At 43.8% G+C, this 26,421-nt stretch overlaps 1 protein-coding gene across 2 annotated transcripts in view; it reads left to right on the plus strand.

Annotated features, from left to right (window-relative positions):
- Prorp (protein only RNase P catalytic subunit) overlaps positions 1-26,421 on the plus strand; it is an 82,638-nt gene that overhangs the window by 21,214 nt on the left and 35,003 nt on the right. For both annotated transcript variants that reach the window (XM_060387505.1, XM_060387506.1), the window contains one exon: positions 14,907-15,014. In XM_060387505.1, coding sequence (XP_060243488.1) covers positions 14,907-15,014 — 108 coding nt within the window. The remainder of the gene's footprint in view (positions 1-14,906; positions 15,015-26,421) is intronic.

Raw genomic sequence — 26,421 nt, forward strand, 5'->3', positions numbered from 1 at the left:
CTAACCACTAAGAGCAATCTTCTCACTGCCCTGATCCGATTTTAGATGCAAGGTAACTACCAACTGTTTATGATCCATTTTTAAGTGAGTCAATGATAACTCAGCTTTGTCAAAATGTAAATGCTTGCTGTGTGTAGCAGCATGTGCCTTTAATCCTAGCACTCTTAAGGCAGAGAAAGGCAGATCTCTGTGAGTTGCAAGGCTCAGTCTACACGGGAGCGCCAGGCCAAACTAAGTTACATGAAAGACTGTCTGAAAACAAACAACAAAAGCAAATGTTTTGTAAGTGCTTCCTCTTTGTAGTCCCCAAGCTCTCCTTTGGTTTTCCTTCTGTTATTTTCTGTTTATCTGTCACCTGGACCAAAAGAATTAATTTTGTCTCCTCTGTACCTCAGCCACTAATCTTGTTTTTTCTTAATTCTTATGTCTGCCTCTACTGCTACACTTGTTCCTGTGCCCTCTCCTCCGACCCCTCCTCCACCCCGTTCTTTCACCAGGTTAGTCTTTCAGAACACTGATTTAATCATTTGGACCCTCCTGTCCAAAAATCCTCAGCAGTTCCCCGAATCCACACTGAAGGTAACTTTTCCTAGTTTAGCCACAGTGTACATTTCAGGCCCTGACCCTTAACCTCTCTAAACAGCTGCTTCAGCCAGTACTTACCAGCTCTGGGCTACTTGTTACTATGGTCTGTCCTGTCCTGCCCCCGACAACACACATCTTCCTCCCACCCCCCAAAATGAAAGTGTTCTTATCTCCAAATCCTTTAGGCTTTAAGTGCCTTTCCTGTCTTCTTTCTTGACTTTTTAAAAGTAATATTTTTATTAATTCTTTGAGCACTTCACACGATGTATTTTGAGCAGATTCCCCCCTAACTCCTCCCAGATCTGTTCTGTCACGAAATCTAATTTGTGTTCTTGGCTGTGGGGCCTGCCCTAGAGTATGGTCTGTGTACCAGGTGTCACACACTTAAAGAAAATGGACCGTTTCCCAGCGGCTCTCAAATGCTAGCATCTATCTCCTCGGCTGAGGGCAGGACTTCTTTCCACTTCCACCTGCCTCCGTGCTGGATTTGTCTGTCTTGAGCTTGTGACGGTCCTGTGTGCTGTCACCGTCATTGCCAGTTCAATCGCACAGCTGCCATGCTGAATCTGGGAAACACTTTCCTCATAGCCATCCATCACCTCGACTCTGAGGCTTTCCACCTCATCTTCCACTAAGATCCCGGAGGTGTGAGGAGAGGGGAATGACAGCCCATGTAAGGCTGAGCACTCTGCAGTCTCCCATTCTCTGCATGCTGACCACAGGTAGGCCTCCGTGTTAGCTGACACACACGGAAAGAAGCTGCCTTTGATGGTTGTGAGGTGCACTGACGTCTGTAGACAGCAATAGGGCATTAGAAGTCGTGTTTCTACCATGTCCATTTAGCGGAATAGTAGTCTCTTCCCTAGGACCTGTGGCAATCTGGTTGCTGATTCTTGGCCTCCTCCTTGCTGATTCTGGCAATGGGTTCCATCTCAGAGTTGGTTATAAATCCAGTCAGTGTGGGATGCACGCCTGTGATCCCAGCACTTGGGAGGCAGAGGCAGGCGGATCTCAGTGTGTTTGAGGCCAGCCTGGTCTACAAAGTGAGTCCAGGACTGCCAAGGCAACACAGAGAAACCCTGTCTTGAAAAAAAAAATCCAATCAGAAAGTGATTGATTACGCCCATAACATTTCTGTCATTATTCTACCAGTAGGCATGTCTCACAGGAAGGCTGTTAGTGTAGCTTGAAAGCAATGAATGAAAGGGTGAAATTAACGAATGCTTTTTTATCCAGTAACGCGCATACTACCTTCTATTGTTATGAAAGCTAGCCAGTAAACACCGGTCAGTACCCACTTGGTTTCTGTTCATGACTCAGGTAAGTGGTCTCTTCTGAAATAGGGTCTTTTTTTGGCTTTTGCTTTTTGTTTTGTTTTGTTTTTGTTTTGAGATGGGGTTTCTCTATGTGGCTGTGGCTGTTGTGGACTTGCTTTGTAGAGTAAGCTGGCCTTGAACTCACAGCGATCCTCCTGCCTCTGCCTCCCTGAGTACTGGGATGACAGGCGTGCGCCACCATGCCCAGCTGCAATAGGGTTTTATCATCAAGCTCTGGATGGCAGCTCAGAGCAATAGCAACAGCCTGTAATGTTTGGGGGTCTGTGGGACCCCATTGGCTAGCAACTCTACGGGAAGTAATCTATTCCTGCTACTGGGACTTTTATTTAGAAGCCTGTGATATCTAGTTGGGTGTTTTCACCCTGTTATGGGATAACTCTATTTAATAAACTCTTTCTGTTTTTTCTATTTATATATTTTAGAAAGCTTCTACATTAGTAGGTTCCCATATAGCTTTTCAAAAGCTCGTTAGTGTTCGTTATCCTTCCTGTATTTTCCTCTTCCCCACCCTCCTTTCCCCTCCTCATTAACCCTTCCTGTTCCATTATTCCCCTTTATAACTGTAGTCTATCTTCTCTTCCTTATCTTTCTTGATTTCCGTAGTCTTCACTTGCTTCCTTTGAACTTATAGCACTTAATGTAAGGTTTTTGTGTATGTGTGTCAGTATTTGTGTCCGATTTAGTGGTACTAGATACTCTTTAAGGGACTGGCATCTTCTGTAATTTCCAAAATACTTGGTATTTTGTAAGTATACCACAAATAGTGTTAATTATACAATAAATAGGCAAATGTTTACACTTTGTCAAAGCTACTGTTTACTTAGCTGTGTCATTTAGTAGTGATTTTCTGGAAGAAGTGTTTCCTTTACAGGGAAGGAGGCTGAGGTTTAAAGAGTGCACCAGCATCTTACAGTGTAAGTGATGAAGCCAGGATTCAAACCTAGATCTTTGGACTAACTAACCCATGCTGCCTTCACTGTCAATAATTCTTCCTTCTCGTTACACTGATGCATATTTTTGAGGATAGAAAAGTAATGCTTAGCTTGTATATTTGCTTAAAAATGACAGAAGGAGGTATGTGAGTTAGTAATTTTTAGCAGAAATAATGAAATCAATTTAACTGTGTCAAAGCTCACTGGGACACAGGATTTCCCTTGGTGTCATTGATTTCTGCTCTGACTCATCTTCCAGTTCCTGGTTGGTGTTTAGTTCCTCGGTTGTCTGTGTAAGTGAGACCTGCAGGGAGACCACTCATGAGGCACCCAGGCACCGCCTGAGCTAATGAGTGTTCCCAAGCAGCCCTGGGGTCACCCAGAGCCCTTATCTCCTCAGCCGCTGTTTCTTTTTCTCCCACCCCCCTTTTTCCCTTTGTGCTTGTGTGTGTATGTGTGTAACTCAGTTGGAGAGCAAATTCAGAATTCACCTACTTCACCGTCCAGCATTGTGATTTGATTACTGGAATGTGTCACTAGGCCTGGCCTTAGATCCACTATATAATTATTTATCAGGGCAACTTACTGTTGTTTCTCTTATACATTCTCCTTTATTGGGTTTTTAGGGCTCCCCTTTTTTTTCTGGTCCCCCCTTTCTCTTTTGTTGTGTATGTGTTTTCATTAAAGGAGAATTTAAAACAAACAAACAAACAAAAAAACAGGCATGGTGGTAATCTCAGTATTCAGAAAACAGGCAGAGGAATTCCTTTCTTTTCTTCTAAAATTAAACCAGTGGGATGATAATTATCACATTTGTATGAAACTGCCTAAAACTAAATGGCTTTTGAAGACATGATGGGTAAATTACACCTTATAAACAAGGAGCGCATTTAGCTCAGTGAAGTCAGGAATGATTTGGAAATTGGGAGTGTGCCTGGGTAGTAGGAGCGTGGACTGTAAAGGCCGTCTTTGTGGAGGACAGAAAGGAAATGAGGGACGCTCTTACAGAAAACTGAAAGGCTGTGGTAGTGCGTGCCTGAGGCCCAGCACCAGAGGCAGAAGCAAGATTTCTGCTCACTCAAGGCCAGCTTGATCTGATAGAAGTTCCAGATTAGCCAGCAGTGTAGAGAGGCGAAGAGTATTGGTCTTTGCAGGCATCCGTCTACGTCTGTATCAATAAAGGAGCGCATCTATCAGCAGGAAACAGGAAGTAGGGAAAGTTGTTCCAATAGCCCCTGTTAAAAGGCAAGAGCAACAGTTGTTGGCAAGCAGTTATTTGAAGCAACTGAATAGGGCTTTTGTAGTATAGACTTTTGAAAAATATTTTTATGTATTTTATGTACATGAGTGCTCTATTTGCATGTATGCCTGCTTGACAGAAGAGGCACCAGATCCCACTGAGCCATCATGTGGGTGCTAGTAATTGAACTCAGGACCTCTGGAAGAGCAGCCAGTGCTCTTAACCACTGAGCCATGTCTCCAGCCCTGTAGTATAGACTTTTTGTCATGAAACCATTCAATTTTGTGTGCGTGCATGCGTGTGTGTGTGTGTGTGTGTGTGTGTATGACAAATATATGTGTGTATATGTTTGTATGTCTTTGCCCAATATATGTAGAAGTCACAGAAGATGCCTGATGCCTGGTGTCCTGCTTTGCCACTCTCTGCCTTGCCTTGTCTCTCACTGACCTGGAACTAGGCTGACAGGCAGCCAGCCCCAGCAATCCTGTGCGAACCCCACCTTCACCCCTGGCAGGCATTAGAGTTACAGGCTTGCATGGTGTCGTTTGGGTGTTTCTGTGAGTGCTGGAGATCTAAGCGCGAGAGCTCGTGTTTGTCCTCGCACCCTCTGAGCAACGTCCCTCGCTCCAATTTTAATGTGTCTTTATGCTAGCTCTTTAAGGCAGGCGTTAATTGCCCTGTTTTATACTGAGGAACTGGAGACCTAGAAAAGTAAGATGTTAGGTCGAGGTCACACACAGTAGGGGACGACCCAGCAGATAGGTGCAGACCTAGATGCCCTTATTTCCAGTAGAGTCTTCCTAGCTTCTCTAACAACTAGTCATATGTGTGATCAAGCTGATAGTTATTCTTGGGGGTGGGGTGACGGCTCAGTCAATAAATAGATGCCTGCAATGAAAGCCTGACGACTTAGATTTGGATCTTTGGCATCTTTGTAAAAACCCAGTGTGGTAACCCATGTCCATAACCCTAGGGCCGGGTGAGGACACAGAAGTAGGTGGCTCTTCAGAGCTCACTGGCTGGACTAGCCAAATTGACATGCCTCAAGTTCAGTGGGAGATCCTGTCCCAAAGTTAAGATGGACAGGGCTACTAGAAGACACCCGACCACCACATACATGTGCACACGTGCATTCGTGCACACATGTGCGTGCATTCATGCACACATTGGCACACACAGCTAGAACACATTCACACATCACATACCAAAGCTAAAGTGCGCGTACAACACACATACACACACACACTTCTTTAAAAGGAAATTAAAATGGCGAGTTTTTCAGAATAAATGAAAAATCTATAGAGTATTAAAAAGAGCCTTGGATAGCCACATATCTGATTGCTTTTCTTTGAGAATTATATAGAGTGTGTGTGTGCTCATGTGTGCATGTGTGTATCTGGTGCTGGGGTCACGGGAGGCTCTGAGCTGCCTGACTTGGCTCTGGGAATGGGAGTTGGAAGTCAGTCCTCGGCAAGAACGGCGCACACTCTTAGCAGCTCTCTCCAGCCCCTGCTTCCTGTTTGAACTGAGCCTCCGTCAGCCCTGCTGACCTGGAACTCACTGTAGCCCAGGCTTACCTGAAGGGCTCATCGTCCTGCCTTCGCCTCCCAAAGACTGGGGTTTGGAACACAGCCCACCACAGCTGGCTACTGAATTCTAACCTCTAACATATGCTGAGCAGGTTTTTGATGTACTTACTGTACGTTTGTAGCTTTTAAGTATTGATCCCCATAGAAGTAAAAATGTTTATCAGGCCAGAATAAAATTATTGGGTCCAATAGAATAACAGTATTTTTAGATTTTGAAATATATTGCCAACATAATTCCCTGGGAGAGTGAAATGATTAAGCCGTGTCCCGCGGGTTAGAGAACTGTGCTGTGTCTCCTCAGAGTACTCCTCAGACCTTCAGATTTGTTACTGTGTTTATCAGTGAGGTGCAAGACCACTTGCTTTGCCAATAATGAGTGGAGGAGCTCCTGGCTATACACAGGCCTGAGTCCAAAGCCTAGCCCATTTCTAAATCGTATTGTCACTGACAGAGATTACAGCCTTTGTCATTTTTATTTCATTTTATTGCATTTATGCTGCATGGTATATATGCTCATGTATATGCCAGTGTTCATGTGCATGGTGTATGCTAGTGTGTTAGGGCGGGGCAGAGGCTGGTGTCGGATGGCTTCTGTGATTACTCCCCACCTTGTGTACTGAGTCCCGAGCTGTCCGGTTTGGCTAGTCTGGCTAGCCAGCTCGCTTCCGCAATCTCTGGACTATGCCTCCTGCGTGCTGGGGTTACAGGAGGACACCACGCCTCCTGACAGTTATGTGTGTGCTGGGGTTCTAAACTCTGGGCCTCATGGTAGTGGGGCTAATGCCTTATTGACACACTGAGCCATCTCCCCCGCTTCTGATTGTCCTTCTTAGTAGAAAATAGCTCCCCCCGAGTAAAACATGCTGGAGCGCCTTTTGGGACTGACTCGCAAGCTTCTGCCTAGCCCTGAGTTCTGGTGTTTCTCAGGGTCCTTCACCCCGGGCTTCCTCCCTCTGCTTCCTCTCTCCTCACTCTCCTCGCACTTCAGAACCTCCTAGGGTTTTCTTCAGCCCGCGCACACCAGCAACTCGTGGATGCGTAGCTCCAGCCCCGCATTCTCAGCAGACCGCCAGCGTCCTGGTGAACTGAGCTGCATTGACGAGCTGAGATGCTTTCATTCTTTGGAAATGTCAGTGTCGCTCACTCCGACGGGCTGTAACAGACTAGTGTTCCCTGCAGTGCTCTGAACACAGAGCCCACGTGGCAGTTTCTCGATGTGTTGGTACTGTTGAGACGCTCCCTTTCCCTCCAGCTCCTGTCCCATTGCACAGGGTCTCTTGTTCTTACAGTTGTTTTTCTCTCCTTTCACTGTGGCACACCTGGATGCGGGTATGCTCGCTTGCCTGCTTCAGATTTATCAGCTTCTGGAAAGTGAGCTTTCACATCTTGAATCGATCCTGCACAATTCTCAGCCTTCATGCCGCCAAGCTTCAAAGAGCTAAGAATTCTAAAATTCCTACTCATTCTCTGTGTTTCTTAATCCTTAGTGTATTCATTACTTTATACATTTGAATTATATTTTGGAATAACTTTTTTCTTTTCTTTCTTTCTTTTTTTATTTTTTCAGTTTTTCTTAGTTTTTTGAGACAGGTTTCTCCGGGCAGCCTTGGCTATCCTGGACTCACTTTGTAGACCAGGCTGGCATCAAACTCACAGAGATCCTGCCTCTGCCTTTCCAAGTGCTGGGATCACAGGCCACCATGCCTGGCTGGGAATAACTTCTCTAGATTTGTTCTTACTGCCCCTTCTGAGGTCTTACTACTTGTTTTGTGTATTTGTATAGTTATTGGTTTGCTGTGTGTGCATTTCTGTACCACAGCATGCATGTGGAAATCAGAACAGCTTCCCAGAGGCTGTTCTCGACTTCCGCCTTGTGAGGCACCAGACTTAGGTCATCTGGCTTGGCAGCAAGCACCTTTGCCATCTCGCAGGCCCCAGAAGTCTATTCTCATCCATCTAGTTAGGGTTTCTCTGTCCCCACAGGCAGTGTTTAATAATTTGAAGGCCATAATTCACTCATTGTAAGTGTAAAATTTAATAATTTTCGAGTGAGTTTATGAATCCATGTGACCTCTACTATACTGCAATATTAGGCTTCTTCTGTTCTCCCAAAAGTTCTGTCAGATTCGTCGGGGTTAGCCTTGCTTTTAAACCCAGTTCCAGAAAAGCACCAGGCTGTTCTCTGTAGTTTAGCTTTGTTAAACACTTAGTAAAATGAAACTCTTAGGCCACGGGCCCTTTAGTTTGTCTGCTTTTCACTTAGTAGCGTGTTCTGCAGTCCCTGAGGTTTAGCTTTATTGCTGCTCTGAGTTTGTGTTGTCTCATGTTCCCTCTCACTGCTGTGCAGTATCCCAGCATGTAGATATTCCACAGGTTCTGTTTACTTTTCTCCCATCCACGTGGTTTCGGTTATTTCAGTTGTGCTTTTGGTGCCCTGCTGGGGGGTGAACCTGGGTCTTCAAACATGCATGCACGCACTCAGCCGCTGAGCTGTGCCTCTAACTCTATTTCCGACTCTTTTAAAAGAATGCGTAAGCATTATACACACACACACACACACACACACGTACTTTGTCTGCGTGTGTATGTGTGCACCATGTGTGTGCCTGACATCCAAGGATACCAGAAGAAGTTTTTAGGTCCCCAGAAGCTGGAGTTACGACCATGAGCTGTCATGTGGGTACTAGGAACCAAACCCAGCTCCTCTGGACGGGCAGCCAGTGATTTTAACCCCTGAGACATCCCTCCAGCCCCTACTTCATATATTTAGTTGCAGGACTTATGTTCCAATTTCTTAGGATTTAAAATTTTTTTTCTTTTCTGTTTTAATTATTTTTATAAAACTATTATTTGTTTCTTTAGACAGGTTTTATTATATAGCCCAGACTGGCTTCAAACTGATCCATCTGCCTCAGTCTCCTCAGTCCTGGGATTACAAGTGTCACCTTGCCTGGAATTTAGCATTTATTTTATAGTATCCATTAGGTCATTCAATGTTTATTCATTATCCTGAGTTCTTTGGACTCAGTCCTTCTTTTGTGAGAGGACTCACACACAATTGATAGTTTCCTGTGTGTGTATAGTGAACTAATGAATGCATTTTGAGAGAGATTTTTCCCCTCTATGGGAATGCTGTTGTGACCATGGCTGTTGATGGGCTCCCCAGGAAAGTTTTGTTTGCTTCTGCCAAATGCCCAAGAGACAGTACTAGGCTGGGTCTGGCTCATGCATTCGTTCTGTGCACATGGCAACTTTGTTTACGTTATTACTCTAGACTTAGTTACTGCATATGCCTGTGGGCACCTTTTCTCCAGGAATCTTCTTCCTCTCTTTGACTGTGATGGATGACTTTAAAAAAAAAAAAAGTGTGTTTATTTATAAAGATTCTTTATTTCTTCAGGAGTTTGCTTCGCATCTCATTTAGGCCCAGGGATTGCTAGGTTGCCATTTCCCACAGGGGCATCAAAAGACTAATGACTACCACCTTCCCACGTCGACCACCACCTAGCCCTCTTCCTTTATTCTTCCCCCTTGCAGCGTCAGCTTCAGTGCTCATGCTCACCACCCCCACTTTCAAAGATCTGGTTTTGTCTTCAGCACCTGTAGAATTAGTGTTTTGTTTCGTTTTCTTTTAAGTTCAATCTTTCATTAAAAGTGTTTTGGGTTTGGATATATAGCTCAGTTGGTAGAGAGTTTACCAAGTCTGAACAAAGCCTGAACAATCGCTAGCACCACATAAAAGAAGCATGGTGGCAATTGCTTGCAGCCCTGGCACATGGGATATAGAAGCAGGAGTATTAAAAGTTCAAGGTTGGCTGGAGAGATGGCTTAGAGGTTAAGAGCACTGGCTGTCCTTCAATTCCCAGCAACCACATGGTGGCTCACAACCATTCTACAAAAATTTGGGGAGGTATTTATGGCAGGAAGGCTTTTGGGTTTTTTGTTTGGTTTGTTTTGGCTTTGGTTTTGGTTTTGGTTTTGGTTTTCCAAGATAGGGTTACTCTGTGTAGCCTTGACTGTCCTGAACTTGCTTTATAGACCAGGCTGGTCTCAAACTCACAGAGATCTACCTGCCTCTGCCTCCCTGAGTGCTGGGATTACATGCCTGGGCCACCACAACCAGAATATAGCAGGAAGTTTTGCTTGCTTTTTTTTTTCTCTTTTCTCTCTTCTTGCTGAAATAAGAAAAGTGCAATAAGATTACAAGGTTTCAGGGTTACAGAAAGGCTCAATTGGCCTGAGTTCTATCCTCACAACCAGTGTCAAAATGCTGGATATGGTGGGTGCATTTGTCTGACCAACACTGGGAGATGGACAGGATGAGCCCTGGCCTGCTGACTCTATTGCTGAGCTCAGGCCAGTGAAGGACCTATCTCAAAGAGCTAGATGCTGTTCCTGAGGATGATGTCCAAGCTTGTCTCTGGCTGTCACGTGTCTGTACACATGGACGCACACTTGCACACATATGCACCTGCACATCTGTGACAGTGCACACACATAGAATTTTTATTTCCATTCCCTGTAGGCTGTCATACTATAGTAGTCACAGGTAATGAAACAACTGTGGGAAATTAAAGTTTCTCTCCCAACTTCCTACTAAATAACAAGCCTGAACTTTCTAAACTTTCTGTTCGACACGGTTTGAGAAAGGCTTCTGTTCTCCAGCCTGTTCTAACTGTCAGGCTCTAATAGCGCCTTCTGTACATGAGGCTTAGCTTTCCTACTGGCACTGAGGCAGTTGTGCTGTTATTGATACAAGTTCTTCTCAGTTCTTGTCTTATTGAAGGAAATAATTCAGCCTAAGACAAGCCACAGTGCAAATGCTCTTCTAGTGAAGCTGGGGTCTTTGGCAGGCACAGGCCCTTCACTAGTGCACAGATGAATCAGTTTGGAAACTGTCCTGGCACCCGAGTTACTGCTGTAGCAGGATGAAGGGCCACAAGATATTTAACCACGACGGGATGTTTTGAGCGCCAGGAGCTTTCACTACCAAGAACTACACCTGCAACTTCCTCGGTTACCTCATATCTAACTCCTTGTGTTCCTGTCTTAGTGTTAGGGATTATTTGGGAACCGTGTCCTAAAGGAGTCACATAATTTAGACAGTAGATGTAAAAGTTATTTTCTTATTGATGTCCCCACGTTAGGAACATTGCTTGTGCCCAAAATAGCTGGCATTCCCCTGCTTTTCCACTTTCGGTATGACTAAAGCCAGTTGTTTTAATATTCCTTCTCTCTCTTAAAAAATGCTGTGTCTGCAGCACACTGATGCATGCTCAGATCACTGGTCTTCATTACAGAGGAAGAGGCAACCAGATCTCTGTGAGTTCAAGGTCAGCCCGCCCTGTGTATCAAGTTCCAGGGCAGTCAGGGCTACATTGAGAGACTCTGTACTGGTCTTTTTCTGTTGTAAAGTTTGGGATATGTATCTCCATATCTCCAAGCTGCCCTTCTATGTATCAGGATTTAAAACCAGAAATAAGCCTTTTCGTGCATGGTTCATCATTTTAAATTGAACAGAAAGCTTATTATTGGGGCTGGAGAGATGGCAGCTCAGTTAATGGTACTTTTAGAGGGCTCGGATTCAGTTCCCAGCACCCAGATGGTGGTTCACAACTATCTGTAACTCCTGCCTCGAAGATCCAGTGCCCTCTTCTGTCCTTCTTCAACACCAGGCGTAAATGCGCACGTGCCTTCGTGGAAGCGAACACTCGTGTACACACAATAAATCTGAAAAAAAAAAAAGGAAAAGAGAAAAGAAAGCTTATAATTTATTCTCTTATTTCCTTGTTTTTGTTTTTTAAAGACGGGGTTATACTGTGTAACTCAGGCTGGCCTGAAATTCACTACATTCTCCAGGCTAGCCTAGAACACACCATAGCCTCTCAGGTATTGGCTTATAGGCATGAGACTAACACATTTGTTTATTAAGAATTTTAGCATCTCTGTTTACCAAGAAAAATCACTTGCTCAACGTATTAGTTTTCTCACATACTATTAGGGGAATTGTAACTAGAGTCAGGTTCTGCCCTGCGGGCCTTAAGACTTATATATAATTATAAATTGGTTTTTCCTTTGCCCTGGAGACCACGTGTCTTTTTAAAATTTCAGTTCCTTGCCTGCTTAGCATGCGTTTGCGGTGTTACAGTGGCAACAACACAGCATCCCTGCTTTGCTGTGTCTAATATGAACTTGGATAAGGTAAAGAATTCAAAACTTCTTTTTGCCTTAGAGTTCATTTTATTTTACTCTTTTTTTTTTAAAATACATCTTTCAATCTTATAGTAGCAAGAGGTTTTTTTCCTTAATTTAAACTCAAGATATACTTTGATGGGGGGGAACAGTGTCTCATATAGCTCAGGCAGACCTCAGATTTTCTATGTAGCAGAGGGTGACCTTGAACTTCTGGTCCTCCTGCCTCAGTCTCCCAAATGCTGCGATTATAGGTTGTGTGCCTCTATGCCCATTGTTGTATTTTTTATTTTCTTAAGAAAAAAATTTCTCTCCAGGTGGTGGTGGTACACATCTTTTTAATCCCAGAACTTGAGAGGCTGAGTCAGGCAGATCTCTGAGTTCAAGGCCAGCCTGGTCTACAGAGCAAGTTCCAGGACAGCTAGGGCTACACAGAGAAACCCAATCTTGCTACCCACACACATACAAAAAAAAGGAAAGAAAGGAAGACCTTTCTTGTAATCCAGCTGTTTTCAAATTATGCATACAGATGACCTTAAACTTTGACCTCTCCATCTCTACCTCCAGAGTATTGAAATTACACTACCACTCCATTTTTGCTTTGTTTTTGAGACAGGGTCTCATTGTGTAGCCAGAAACTCACATAGACCTGCCCACCTTTGCCTCACAAATTCTAAGATTAAAGATGAGCACCACCGAGCTCATATGGATTTACTTTTAAAGCCATGTCCTAAAAAGTCGTCGGTTAACAATTACAGACATGCATGCTTGTGAAAGATAGGAGGACGACTTTGAGTGTCAGTTTTCTTTTTCACCATGTGGACTCTGGAACTTGAACTCCGACTGTCAGATTGGCAATAAACACCCTTACCTACTGATCCACCTGATCAGCCCCACTTAATTTTCCTGTATTTAATCAGGGTTAGTCTTTATTTTATCTGCTGATCTCTGCCAAAATTTGTGTTGATAGCCTCTGACTATACTGTATACAATAAGAATAATTATGAAAATTATCAGGTAAAAATTATATTTATAATGTCATGTCCATTTGTATTTGGCATCCTTGGAAAAAGTATTCCATTATCTATCTTATCCTGGTGAATCCAGAGTTCATTATTTTTTAATCTATCAACCTGAAAACATCTATCTAGATCTTAAAACATCTTTTTAGACCTAAAACATTTTCTTAGTTTCTAAACAACTGAACTTAATTATAATAAGACTATGACTATCTAGTCTTCAACCCCATCAGAGCCCTTTGAAGGAAATAATATTACCTAAGTATGTAGGAAGCACAGAGCAAACAGCTTCCAGAACTGTAGAAATGACAGAGACAGTTGACTGCCTGGACAATCCCCAGAGGTTTCTCTGTTGTTGGACATCCAGTCTTCAGCCTCCTGGCCCAGAATACCTGAGAGGCTTTTCTGTGAAGCAGGAATTTTGAAGGACTGACCCCTTAGTCTCTGCAAAGCTGGACAGTCAGTTTTCCAGTGTCCTGCTTGCTCACGTTTGTTCAAACAGCCTGCCGTCAGCAGTTGAAGGTCAGTTTTTCCTCCAGGGGCTGTCGCGTCATACTTGTTTCTTTGATGCCCACCATCTTCTTTGAAATATATTAGAGGTGCTGCCAGGACCAGATGTCAGAAAAGCCTTTTATTATTAAAACATCTTAAATGCCATAGTCTATAGATCTCTGAAGTGTTTGAAGATCATTTGTCTATCTGTCTGTCTGTAGAGCAATGTTGCATGTTTCTAGCTATGTACTATCTACTTAACCGTGAAAACATATACAAGAGACTAAATAAAGCTTTTTTCTATAATTAATTAAACTATTATCTAACAAGACTACAAGTAAGATTATTTATAGATGACTGCTAATTTGTATCTCCATTCATCCTGAACAGTGTACAATTGTTAGCTTTAATAAAACTGGAACTTTACGTCACATTTTCAAGTAAGTTGCATATGTACAATACATTAAGCAAAAGTCAAACAGAACAATCTAAATCCTATCAGTATATAATAATCCATATCAATACTTACTATTTGACGCTAGTAGGTTCAGTAATTTACTTTTCATCCTGTCGTCCTGTACCCATACCTATAACTCCAGCACTCAGGTGGCAGAGGCAGGAGGATCCTAAGTTCAGGGCCAACTTAGAGTACAGTGAGACCAGCCTGAGCTACATAGAAAAACCTTGTTTCAAAAAAGAAAATTCAAGAAAAAAATATATATATATTATATATAAATATATATATAATATATATATATATATTTTGAGATGGTCTTACTATGTAATCATAGCTAGCTCAAAACTTCCTGTGTAGACCAGGCTGACCTCAGACTCACAGAAATCTGACTGTATCTACCGTCATGGTGCTAAGGTTAAGGAGTGTGCCACAGAAAACTATAAATAAACAAAGATTTTAAAATGTAGATCCTTGTTCTCACCACGGTTGCCAGGTAACTGTTCACTTCTCTTGGCTTACAGAACGGGACTTAAAAATGTCAGTACTCCAGTCTCCTCATGACTATTCGTGTCAAGATGTCCTGTGAGGGAAAGTACTGAGAGACTAGAGAACACTGGATAACTATGCAGTTGCCATCTAAATGCAGCCTTTTTTTAGACTTCATTTTGGAACTGGGCGGGGGGGGGTCGTTTTTATGGGAGGAGTATTTTCAGTTACTAAAACTATGTGAACTCACCTCAGCATGTTTACAGTGTAGTCTTTGTCTAGTTTCTGGTCTAGTTCTTTTTAGATCTGTTTGATGTGAGACAGGCTCTTCTCCGCCTCAGGCTGCCCTAAATTCCTTGTGTAACTAAAGATGAACTTGAACTTTCTGCTCCTCCTGCCTCTGCTTCTCAGGGTTGAGCGACAGACCTAGTTTATACCATGCTGAGGATCCAACCTGAGGCGAGGCTCGTATCCCCAGTCCCTAGACTCTCAGGCAGTGTAGACTAGCACTCCACCGGCTGAACTGCATCCGCAGCCCTAACTCCTGTTCGTGTTTCCTCTGGCTTTGCCTTTCCAGGAACTGAAAAGATTTGAGAGCTTTGTGAATGCCTGCCCTCCTTTTGATGTTGTTATTGACGGCCTCAATGTTGCAAAAACGTTTCCTAAGGGCCGGGAATCTCAAATTGTAAGTATGATTTATTTTTATCACTCACTCCTGTAGAAATAGTTCTTGTAATCTACCAGCTGCCCTTTCTGCATGGCTTTCTCCTGACTTCTCTTTTCTGTTGGCCTCTTACTTTCTCTTTGTCATCACTGTTTTCCTGTGGCTCACATCTCTCTAATTTGAAAATTAGTACACCGAGATATAATATTGAGATACTAGATATTCACTGTTTCTTGTTTTTTCCACATGTGATACATTTGTAAATTAACCTATGCAGTTGTTTCCTTGATAGGTAACCCTTGGTTTTGGTTTTGGTTTATCAATTTGGAAAAGGGCTAGCAGTTTCAAATAAGACTGCTATGGGTTTTTCAGTCTTTTCTTTCTGAGACAGTCTCCTTTGTTTCTTAACTATGTCTGCAACCATAAGCAAAGCCTTTACTTGGAGGTGCTGCTCGCCCAATTTAGTCATTTATACTTTCAAAAGCTCATAGGCACAAGCAAAGGACAACCTCAATTTACAGCCATCTCCTAGAATGCACAAAGGCCTGGATCCCATCTCCAGTACCTCCTAAACCAGGCAAAGTGGCACACACCTGTAATCCTGGCACTTAAGAAGTGGAGGCAGGATGGTCAGAAGTTCATGGCGATCCTGGTTGCACAGCAAGTTCAAGGCTATCCTGGGCTGTTTCCTAGTCTGTAGAAAGAGATTAGAATGGCTCCTGTCTCTAAAGCTGCTGTGAAGACTTAATGACTGTAAATGCAAGCACTTGCTACATGCCCCTCACAAGTGTAGCTCTGCTTGTAATTAATATTCATGTGACTTCCAAGTGGAATAAAAAGTCTTGTTTGTCTGTAGGCCTTTATCTGATGCTTAAGTTGTTTTTTGTTGTTTTTCCCTGTCATTTATGAAACTGGAAAATGCTAAATTCTAGGCCAGGCATGGTAGGGAGTGCACGCCTTTAATCCCGGCACTCAGGAGGCAAAGACAGGTGGATATCTGAATGTGAGGCCAGCCTGGTCTGCTGTGTAAAGAAACCCTGTCTCAGAGAGAGAGAGAAAAAAAGAGAGAGAAAGAGAGAGGAAAGAAAGAAAGAGAGAGAGAGAGAGAGAGAGAGAGAGAGAGAGAGAGAAAGAAAGAAAGAAAGAAAGAAAGAAAGAAAGAAAGAAAGAAAGAAAAACTATGTTCTGCCTTAATATGAGACCCTGTCTAGGCCAGACTGGGAATTGAAGTCAGTACTGGATCATGAGCCAGACTAATGAGTTACTGCAGTGAACATTTGCCAGTAAAGGGTTGAGGACAAAAGGGTATATTGTGGGGCGCACTGTGACACACTACAGCGTCCACCATGAGATGGGCTCTTTGTTTTGTTCTTATATTTTATTTTCTTTGGGGGGAGAGCGGCAGGCAGATATGAATCTGTGGGAAGGGATGGGATTGGAGTGCCTGATGTGAAATTAACAAAGAATCAATGCAAAGCTAAAAAATAAAAACAAATATTTAAAAACAAAAACGACAATAACAAGCCTTTCTCACCGCCTGGCACACGCCGTGAGCACGGGGTGGCGGCTATTATTGCTTTTGTTATTGTTCTGCTGTAGCTCCCGTTGTCGTCAGTACAGTTAGTCGTGATAATTGGATCTTCTGCATCCCTTTCACCACTGCGTTCTCTTTCATGAGACCCCACCAGGGTCGGGTCAGACTAAGAAGCTGTTTGAAGGAAAAAAAATGAAGTCAGTGCTATTAAAAACACAAGACAAAGGGGCTGGAGAGATGGCTCAGTGGTTAGGAGCACTGGCTGCTCTTCCAGAGGTCCTGAGTTCAATTCCCAGCAACCACATGGTGGCTTATAACAGCCTATAATGAGATCTGGTGCCTCCTTCTGGCCTGCAGGTGTACATGCAGATAGAGCATTCATACATTAAATAACTGACTGACTAAATAAGTCTATTTTAAAAAGCATAAGACAAAATAAAATAGTCTAAAGAAGCTGTGTTTTAGGGCTGGGGCTAAGCTGGACAGAACTTACCTCGCATGTGTGAGGCCCGGATTTCTGTCCCAGCTCCACAAAAGAAAACTCAAGCAGACATAACTTAAGTTGGTGTGATGCTGTGTGCCTGTAAGCCCAGATTTCAGGAGGCAGAGGCAGATCTCAAGCTGGAGGACAGCCTGGGTACATAGTGAGTTACGGGTCATCCTGAGTTACTGAATGATACACTATTGTTAAGCATAGTAGAATTATCTCCATTTTTTTCTTGTTTTTTTGAGACAGGGTTCCTCTTTGTAAGTTTGGCTGTCCTGGACTCACTTTGTACACCAGACTGACCTTAAACTCACAGTGATCCACCTGCCTCAAACTCCCAGAGTGCTGGGATTACAGGTATGTGCTACCACACCAGGCATTTCTCCAATTTTTTTTTTTTTTTAATAGACAAGAGTCTCAAGTAGACTGGGCTGGCCTTGAACTCACTAGGTATCCCAACAGTGACCTTGAACTTCTGACCATCCTGCCTCTACCTCCATACTTTTCCATCACTGGTCAATTATGTACCTGATATGCTCAGTAAGCTTGCTATTGGGACAAGAATCTGGCAATTGTTGTTTAGGGAGGAGTGTGATCACTCAGCTCGATCCTAGAGCTTACATCGTAAGGGTTGTAGAAATTAAGGAAGTAAGGAAACAAGCTCGGGGGCTGGAGAGACGGTTCACTGGTTAAGAGCATATACTGCCCTTACAAGGGCCCCAGGTTCTGTCAGGTGGCCCTCAACTGCTGTCATGGCAGCTCCAGAGGAGCCAGCAGCTCCGGCCTCCTTGGACACCTGCACTCATGTGCATGTAACACACAGACATACACACATAGTTAAAAATAAAATAGTGGGAGGCTGGAGGAACGGCTGAGCAGTTAAGGGCACTGACTGCTCTTCCAGAGGACCAGGGTTCAAATCCCAGCACCCACACAGCAGCTCACAACTGTCTGTAACTCTAACATAGATACACATGCAGGCAAAACACCAGTGCATATAAAATAAAGGTAAATAAAATTTAAAAATAAAAAAAATAAAATAGCAGAGCTAGACAGTGGTGGCACACACCCTTAATCCTAGCACTTGGGAGGCAGAGACAGGTGGGTCTGAGTTTGAGGCCAGCCTGGTCTATAGAGCAAGTTCCAGGACAGCCAGAGTGGGTACACAGAGAAACTCTGTCTCAAAAAAGTAAAAAAAAAAATAAAATAAAATAGCATATCATGGTGGTACTCACCGTTAATCCCAGCATTCAGGAGGGAGAGGCAATTAATTGGGAGAGGGAGAGCTCTGTTAATTGGAGGCCAGCCAGGGCTACCTAGTGAGAGCCTGTCTCTAAAAAGACAAATTTGTGGATTTATTTCCTTAACTTTCAGATGTGCCTTGTATGTGTGCTTTGCGTTTTGACTTATTTTCCATGTGTGTACATCTGCCTGTCTCTGTGTTCACGAGGTCAGAGAAAAACTTGCCAGAATCCGTTTCCTTCTGTCAGCGTGTGGATCTTGGAGCAGAGCTTGGGTCATCAGCTTTGGCACCAGGTCCCTTTACCCACTGAGCCACCTCATGACCGTTCTTTCCATGTTTTAACTTTCTCAAGTCTCAGCACTCAGAAGCCTGAGGCAGGAGAATTATGGTTGGAGGCCAGGCTGGACTACACAGTGAGTTTTAGGCTAACCAGGACTACATAGTAAGACTCAGTCCAGAAGGGGAGAGGGGAAGTGGAGAGATGGCTTGGTAGTTAAGAGCACTGGCTGCTTTTGCGGAGGACCTGGGTTAGTTCCCAGCACCCACACGGCAGCTCCCTGCTATTTCTAACTCCAGGTCTAGAGGCTCTGGTACCCCCCTCCCCCCCCAGCTCCTAAGGGTAATCGGCATTCATGCAGGGCACATGCATGCATGCAGGTGAACACTCACACATGCTTTTAAAGGAAAGAGGCACTGCACGGGTAATGATAAAGAGAAATTACCTTCTTTTCATGGCCTTAGACGGACATGAAGATGTATTTGGGACCACGATTCTCCCAATTACTCAGGCCCCCAAATCATTCCAGGCTTAATCATTATCTTTCTCTGCCAGTGTGGTGGTGCATACTTGTTATTCCAGGACTCTGAAGGCCAAGGCAGGAGGATTACTGCAAGTTTGCAGTTAACCTAGGCTACAGAATGAGATCTTGTTTCAGAAAATAAAAGAACAAACAAAATTCCTTCTTTTCACTAGCTTCATAACCAGTTGACTGATATGAAACTTCATCCCAAAACTCCCCCCACACATTCTGACTGCTTCTTTCCATTGCCAGTAACATTGCATTCCATCAAAACACTTAAGCTGTCTTCTTGCTTCTCCCCTCTAAATAACTCTCTACTGTATATACATAATGGTGTCTAAGTTCCTTGTTATGGACGATGGGCCCTTTTGTCATGGACTGTTCACCTCTTTACAACCATCTCTGACATTTCCCCTTTGTCTTTCATTCAGCTAGTTGGTTTGCTAGAATTCTTCTTGTTCCTTTGATATTCTGCACCTGTTCCTGCCTGGATGTCTTTGCACTTGCTATTCCTTTAATCCTTGCTGCTGGACCACTGTCAGCACCTCAGGAGGCCTCCTTAATTCTGGAAAGGCACTGGCTCTGCCTACCCATGTCTGCACTTGCATCAACCCTGTTCACATCTCTGGTGGATTAAAAGTGACCCATAGGTGGTGTATGCCTGCCATTTCAGCAGTCAGGAGGTGGGTATGGGAAGGTCATGAGTTCCAGGCTAATCTAGGGTACACAGGAAGACTTTCCACAACCTGCAGACAGATTCTGAACCCAAGAATGAGCTCGGCCAATATACCGTGCGGTACCAGAAAACTATCCAGAACTCAGCCTCAAATGAGAAAATGAACAGTTTTCAACCCCAGTTTTGGATGGTTAGTTGTGTAGCAGTAGGTAACTTGTAGTTTCCTCTCGGTTGCTGTGATAAGACATTAAAAACACAAGCTGGGAAGAGTGGGCTCCTCTCACCTCACAGGGAAGTCAGGGCAGGGCCTGAAGTGGAACCACGGAGGCACACTGCTTCCTGGCCTGCTCCCTGGGGCTGGCATGCACAGTCTGTTTTCTTACGCCACCCGATACCAGGGCCCAGGGGTGGCAGGGCCCAAAGTGGGCTGGTCTCTCCCACATCAACCATTAGTGAAGAAAATTCCCCACAAACATGCCCCATGCCCACAGGCCAATCTGATGGAGGTGCAAACTCGGCGGAGTTTCCCCTCTTCCAGTGTGACCTTAGTCAAGTTGACAAAAATTAACCAGCGCGATAGCTAGTTAGTTTCTGCAGTTATTTTCACTTTTCTTAATTTATCCATCTCCTCCATTAAAATACAATTCCCAGAGGTTAGACAGCTTGCTGACTGCTCTCAGCACTGAGAACGGGGCCTTGTAGATGAGTGCTCAGTGCATGCTATAGACTGTTGAGAGAACAGACAGTTGAGACCATGGTCAATCTGTAACCTATCGGGGAAAACACCTGCTTTTCGGAATGATGGAGGTGCCTCATGTTTATTCTTAGCATCCTCCTTCGCTTGCCTCCTACAGGACCTGAGCTAAGTTACAGACCCTCCATGGTGCCTTGTGTGGAAGGGTTAGGCTTAGTTTCTTTGAAAGATGTGTTTATCTGTTCAAGCCCCTAGCAAGATGTGTGTGTGCCATGGAGGTGCCTGCAGAGATCAGAAGGCAGAACTGGAGTTGTGCTACTTGATGGGGTTCTGGGAGCTGAACCCAGGTCCTTTGCAAACCATCTCTCCAGCCCCTAAGTGAACTGAGTCTTAAAATGTACTTATTGTACTGGATGCACATAATCCAGTTAATTTAAAAGCAAGGGAATGAGGCAACCCAAACCCTGTAAGTGCATAGCTGTGCATGCCTGTAATCCCGGCATGAGGGTGAGGCCAGGCAGGCAGGCGGGAGGCCGATCTTAGGGGCGCACTGGCCGGCCAGTCCAGCTGAAGTAGTGAGCTCCAGGCTCAGTGAGAGACACTGTCTCAAGTAATTAAAACAGAACAACAGAACGGAGACACGATTGAGGGAAGCACCCCACATCAACATCTGCCCTCCATGTAGACCTGCCCAGGTGAGGACACCCTCACACTCGCATACACCATGTGCATGTGTGTGACACATGTAAACATGCACACACATTACACACATGAATATACATTATATATGACATACACACCCTTATACATGCACACACCACACACATGCATATGTACAGATACACATCTTCACACTCCCTCACATACATACATACATACATACATACATACATAGACATGTACAGACATGCATACACACAATATACTCACACAGGCCCTCACACATGCATGTGCCACAAACACATGCATACACACGAAACACATGTACACACTGAAACACGCATATGTACAGCATCCTCACATGAATACACACCCTCACATACGAATTTACCACACACATGCATACACAAGCACATACTCACAGGCACATAGAAATACTACATACACACAGGAATTTGCACATGAATATGCACACATACCCACAATGCATATACACATATATACATATTCATGAATGCACATACATATGCCACACACGTACACAAATATGCAAATAAGAAGCAAGGAAGGAAAGGCAGAAAGAGGAAAAGATAAAAGGAAGGAAAGCTGTGAAAAGCCTGGTGTGGAGGCACCTGGAAGCTCAGCACTTTGACAAGAAGCTGGTGAATTCAAGGAGAACCTGAACTAAACAGCAAAACCCTCTCTCAGGAAACAGTACGGCCACTCTCCACACCTACACTTTGGGTATATGGTACCTTTTTTTCCGAGTGCCTTTCATTCTCTTAATTCTAATGCTTAAAAAATCTCTTAATGAACTTTGATTCTCCACAAAAAAAAAAAAAAAAGAATTTGTATGGACATTTTAGAATATCCATTCTATTAGTCAAAGTAGGTTAGGTTATACTCGTGTTAATATGTATGTGTATATATGCACACATACTGAAATACACGCTTACCCACTTATGGGCATCTGTGCTACCATATCCTCCTTTCAGACCCAGAATAACTGGAACGCTGCCAGCCATGATGACAGGGCACAGAGGTTGTGAAGCCTCTGCTCCAGTGTGATGCGCGCGCACGTGTGTGTGTGTGTGTGTGTGTGTGTGTGTGTGTGTGTGTGTACTAATGTGTGCTGTGTTCTGTATGTGCGTCCATGTGGAGGTCAAAGGACAGCTCTGTGGAGTGTGTCGTAGTTTGGCAGCAGCCCCCTGCTCACGCCTGTTAACAGCTGATGCACATTGCCCACCACACTGGCTCCAGCGGCACGGCGGGCTCGGTGGCACAGCAGGCTCCGGCAGCCTTCCACGTGCTCAGCAGGAGACTGAACAGCTTCCAGCTGCCGCATGCGAATGCTGCTCTCTGGTTACAAAAGCCAAGCTGGAGAAGTTTACCACAGCACTGCAGACTGTCTGCCTGGATTCCTGTTTGTTTGTTTGTTTGTTTGTTTGTTTGTTTGTTTGTTTCAGAAATCTAGCTCCTTCGTTGCAGTTTTGTGTGATCCTTTTCTTGATTACTAGAATAGCCGGGGAGGGGATTCTAAAAATCTCTGTGACTCATATTTGACTCATGCTTTCGCAACTTTCATCTTTAAGAAATGAGTTTTTCTTTGCAGTCACCAAGTGTTCATTAAAGGTTGCTTTGGGGAGACAGGAACAACACGCAGCTTTTCACTCGGGAAACAAAGGAATGAGAAGGGGGAGCGGTCCTCACGCCACAGCTTCTCTCATCATCTTCTGCGCCCCGCACACCTGCCCGAGCACCCAGCACCCGCCCGAGCAGCTTTTGTTCCTCGCTCCTTTTGCAGCCTGCATTTTAGATTTCCCAGTGTTCCTAAGCCCCTCTAATAGAGGGTGTGGAGGGAGGGGAGCACACCATTTTAGTTAATCTTGCTAGCTGTTCACAACTCCGCACCCTATTTCTGCAACAAATGGAGAATTGGTTAAAATGGTTTTGGCAGAATGAAAATTTATAATGTAATTTAAAAGAATTACAGGCAGACATCAGCACCGAACGCTTTCATGCTTGCCGCTTGCTTGGGGCAGTGAATGGAAAGCCGTTTGGTTGGAAACGCTGCAGAATTCATCCTGATTGCCATCTCTTAGCTGCGTTTACTGCAGTGCGAGAAAAATGGAGGCGACGTATCAGCCATTAAAGGTCATTTGGTAGAGCGTTTACTTGGCAGTGAGTTCCCGTATTTTTCTGCCACTCAAGTTATTTTATCTCTCTTTATTGATGTACATAGCCTCTTGTTAATGTCTCAGAGCCACGAAGCATCTAAAATACAGTGAGCTGTGGCCCTGGGTTACGTGTCTGTCACCTTGTGCCCCGCCAAGCTGTGGCGATGCCGAGCTGGCACCGACTGCGCTCGAGCTGTTTCAGCTTCGTGGAGCAGGAGGCGCAGTTCCTGCTGTTCACAACAGCAGACGTTGAATCCCGAAGCGAAGGCTTTCTGTTACAGTCTTTGAAACACTTTGCTTGGTGTAATAGTGTCACCGCTGTCTGTCCCTTGAAGGGCGGCTCTGCCTTGTGCTGCTTTTACTCTCAAGGAGCCTATTGCTTCTGTATCAGGGATTTTCTTTTTCCTTTGTTCTGAGAAAATGTTTCAGTTTTGTTTTGTTTTGTTTTGTTTTCTGTATTGGAATCTAGAATCAAAAATCACTGTTTCCACTTTGATTTGAAGTTTTGTGCATTACAGATGCCTGGAATGATAGGTGATTGGACATGATTGCTAAATTTGTGTGTGTATGTGTGTCTTGTTTTGTTTTGATCAGCTGATTAGCAGTAGACCTTTTTTCTTGTTAGAATGATGAACGTGCTTGAGGAATGCCACATGAGATGGTCCTCTGACCAGCACATGAGCGCAAGTATATGAATGCATAGTCATGTATATACACATGTGTGTTTTATATATATATATAGTCATATATACAGAATATGTGCCATACATTCATATATATCCATATATATGCACACATTCATCCTAAGGAATGAACCATGAGATTGTCCTCTGTCCTCCACACAGTGGATGTACACAGATGTGTGAATACCATCATCCTCTGGTATCCCAGATAGCAGGTTCATTGATGCTGAAGATCTTCCTATAAAGTATTGTAGGGGTTGGAGAGAGAGGTCAGTGATTAAGAGCACCGGTTGCTCACCCAGAGGACCCAGGTTTAATTCCCGGCATGCACATGGTAGCTCACAACCATCTGTAACTCTAGTCTTAGGGAGTCTGTTTCTTCTTCTGGCCTCCACAGACAACAGGCACACTTGTGGTACACAGATATACATGTAAGCAAAACAACCATACACATAAAAATGAATAAATAAAATGAAATGTCATAGTGTTTGCATATACCCTGTAAACATATTCTGTATTCTCAAATTGAACTGCTAGCTTATTTATACTCTTAATACAATTTAAGTAATTATCTAGGAAATAATGACAAGAGTCTATGTACTTCTACATCATAGTCCATCATGGAAGGAAGTCAGGACAGGAACTCAAACACGCAGGAACTGATGTAGAGGCCACGGAGGGCTGCTCCCTACTGGCTTGCTCAGCCTGCTTTCTTATAGAACCCAGGACCACCAGTCCAGGAATGGCACCACCCACTATGGGCTGTGCCCTCATCCATCAATCAGTAATTGAGAAAATGCCCTACAGGCTTGTCTGATCTTACGGAGACATTTTCTCAAACTGAGGTTTCTTTCTCTCAGACTCTAGCTTGTGTTAAATTGACATAACACTGGCCAGCAGAAATGGCTTGTTTTTGAAGTGTCAGTGAGTTAAAAAAAAAAAAAAACAAAACTGAAATAAGTCTTTTATAACTAAGCTATGCATTCCCAGAGCATAAAGTTCTTTAATCTATAAGCTCATTGCATGCTGGAAAAGTAAAGCTAATCCATGACTCCTTATTTTTAGCATAGTTAACAGCTGGGAAGAGTGCAGAGGGCCCAGGTTCCCAGCACCCACATGGTGGCTCATAGCCATCTGTAACTCCATTTCCAGGTAGTCTGATGTCCTCTTCTGACCTCCACAGGCACCAGGCACTCGTGTGGTACGCATACACACATGCAGGCAAAACACTCAGACATAAAATAAATATATCTAAATTTTTTAAAAAAAACAGGCATAGTAGCAAGGGGCTAAGGTAAGAGGACCACAGTGCAAGGACAGTCTTGTCTCAGGAAAACAACCACAAAAATTAGAAGGATGGAAAGTAGAATCGTTTTATCTGTTCCTCAAGGTGAGATAAGTGACTTAGGGAGCGAGGACACCAATCCAGGGCTGACAAGAAATAGGTGTAGTCCTTGGGGCTTTCCGAGACTTATCTTGCATGGCATGGTGCCAGAGAAGTCAGATGGCCCCGGGCAGGGCAGTGTGGGGCTCACCACTCCTCCCTGTCACCGGCCACTCCACCCCCGCCCTGAGCTTGACGAGTGTGAGTTCCCCTTTGCCATGTGACTGCTAGACTAGCCTGCACCTCTTGGGATTATTCTTTTTTTTTTTTTTTGTATTTTCAAATTTATTCTCTCTCTATCTCTTATACACACGTTGTATGTGTATATATGTACACAAGCATGTATGTATATATGTAACAATAATAATTAAAGAAAAAGACCATAAATTTATAAGGAACGAAGAAGGGGGCACATGAGGGATTAGAGAGAGGGGAAAAGGAAATTGCATAATATTTTAATTTTAAAAAATTAAAAATTAAATTAAAAAGAAAGCTTTCTAGAAACAGCCCCATGGATATTCCCAAAAGTTTGTTTCCATGACAACCCAACTCCTGTCTAATTGACAATCAAGATTAATAACTATAACTTCCAAGCATGAGTTGAAGTTCGTTATTTTTTTTTCAGGTCCTTTTTTTGATTTTTATTTATTTTTTATTAACTACACTTTATTCACTTTGTATCCCCCCATAAACCCCACCCTCCTCCCCTCCTAATCTCACTTTCCCTCCCCCTTCTTCATGCATGCCCCTCCCGAAATCCACTGATAGAGGAGGTCCCCCTCTCCTTCCTTCTGATCTTAGTCTATCAGATCTCATCAGGAGTGGCTGAATTGTCATCTTCTGTGACCTGGTAAGGCTGCTCCCCCCTCGGGGAGAGGTGATCAAAGAGCAGGCTAATCAGATATGTCAGAGACAGTCCCTGTTCCCATTACTATCCGAACCCACTTGGACACTGAACTGCCATAGGCTACATCTATGCAGGGGTTCTAAGTTATCTCCATGCATGGTACTTGGTTAGAGTATGAGTCTCTGGAAAGACCCCTGTGTTCAGATTTTCTGGTTTTGTTGCTCTCCTTGTAGAGTTCTGTCC

The sequence above is a fragment of the Meriones unguiculatus genome, chromosome 7, assembly GCF_030254825.1.
Source record: "Meriones unguiculatus strain TT.TT164.6M chromosome 7, Bangor_MerUng_6.1, whole genome shotgun sequence".
In the NCBI taxonomy this organism is placed as follows: domain Eukaryota; kingdom Metazoa; phylum Chordata; class Mammalia; order Rodentia; family Muridae; genus Meriones; species Meriones unguiculatus.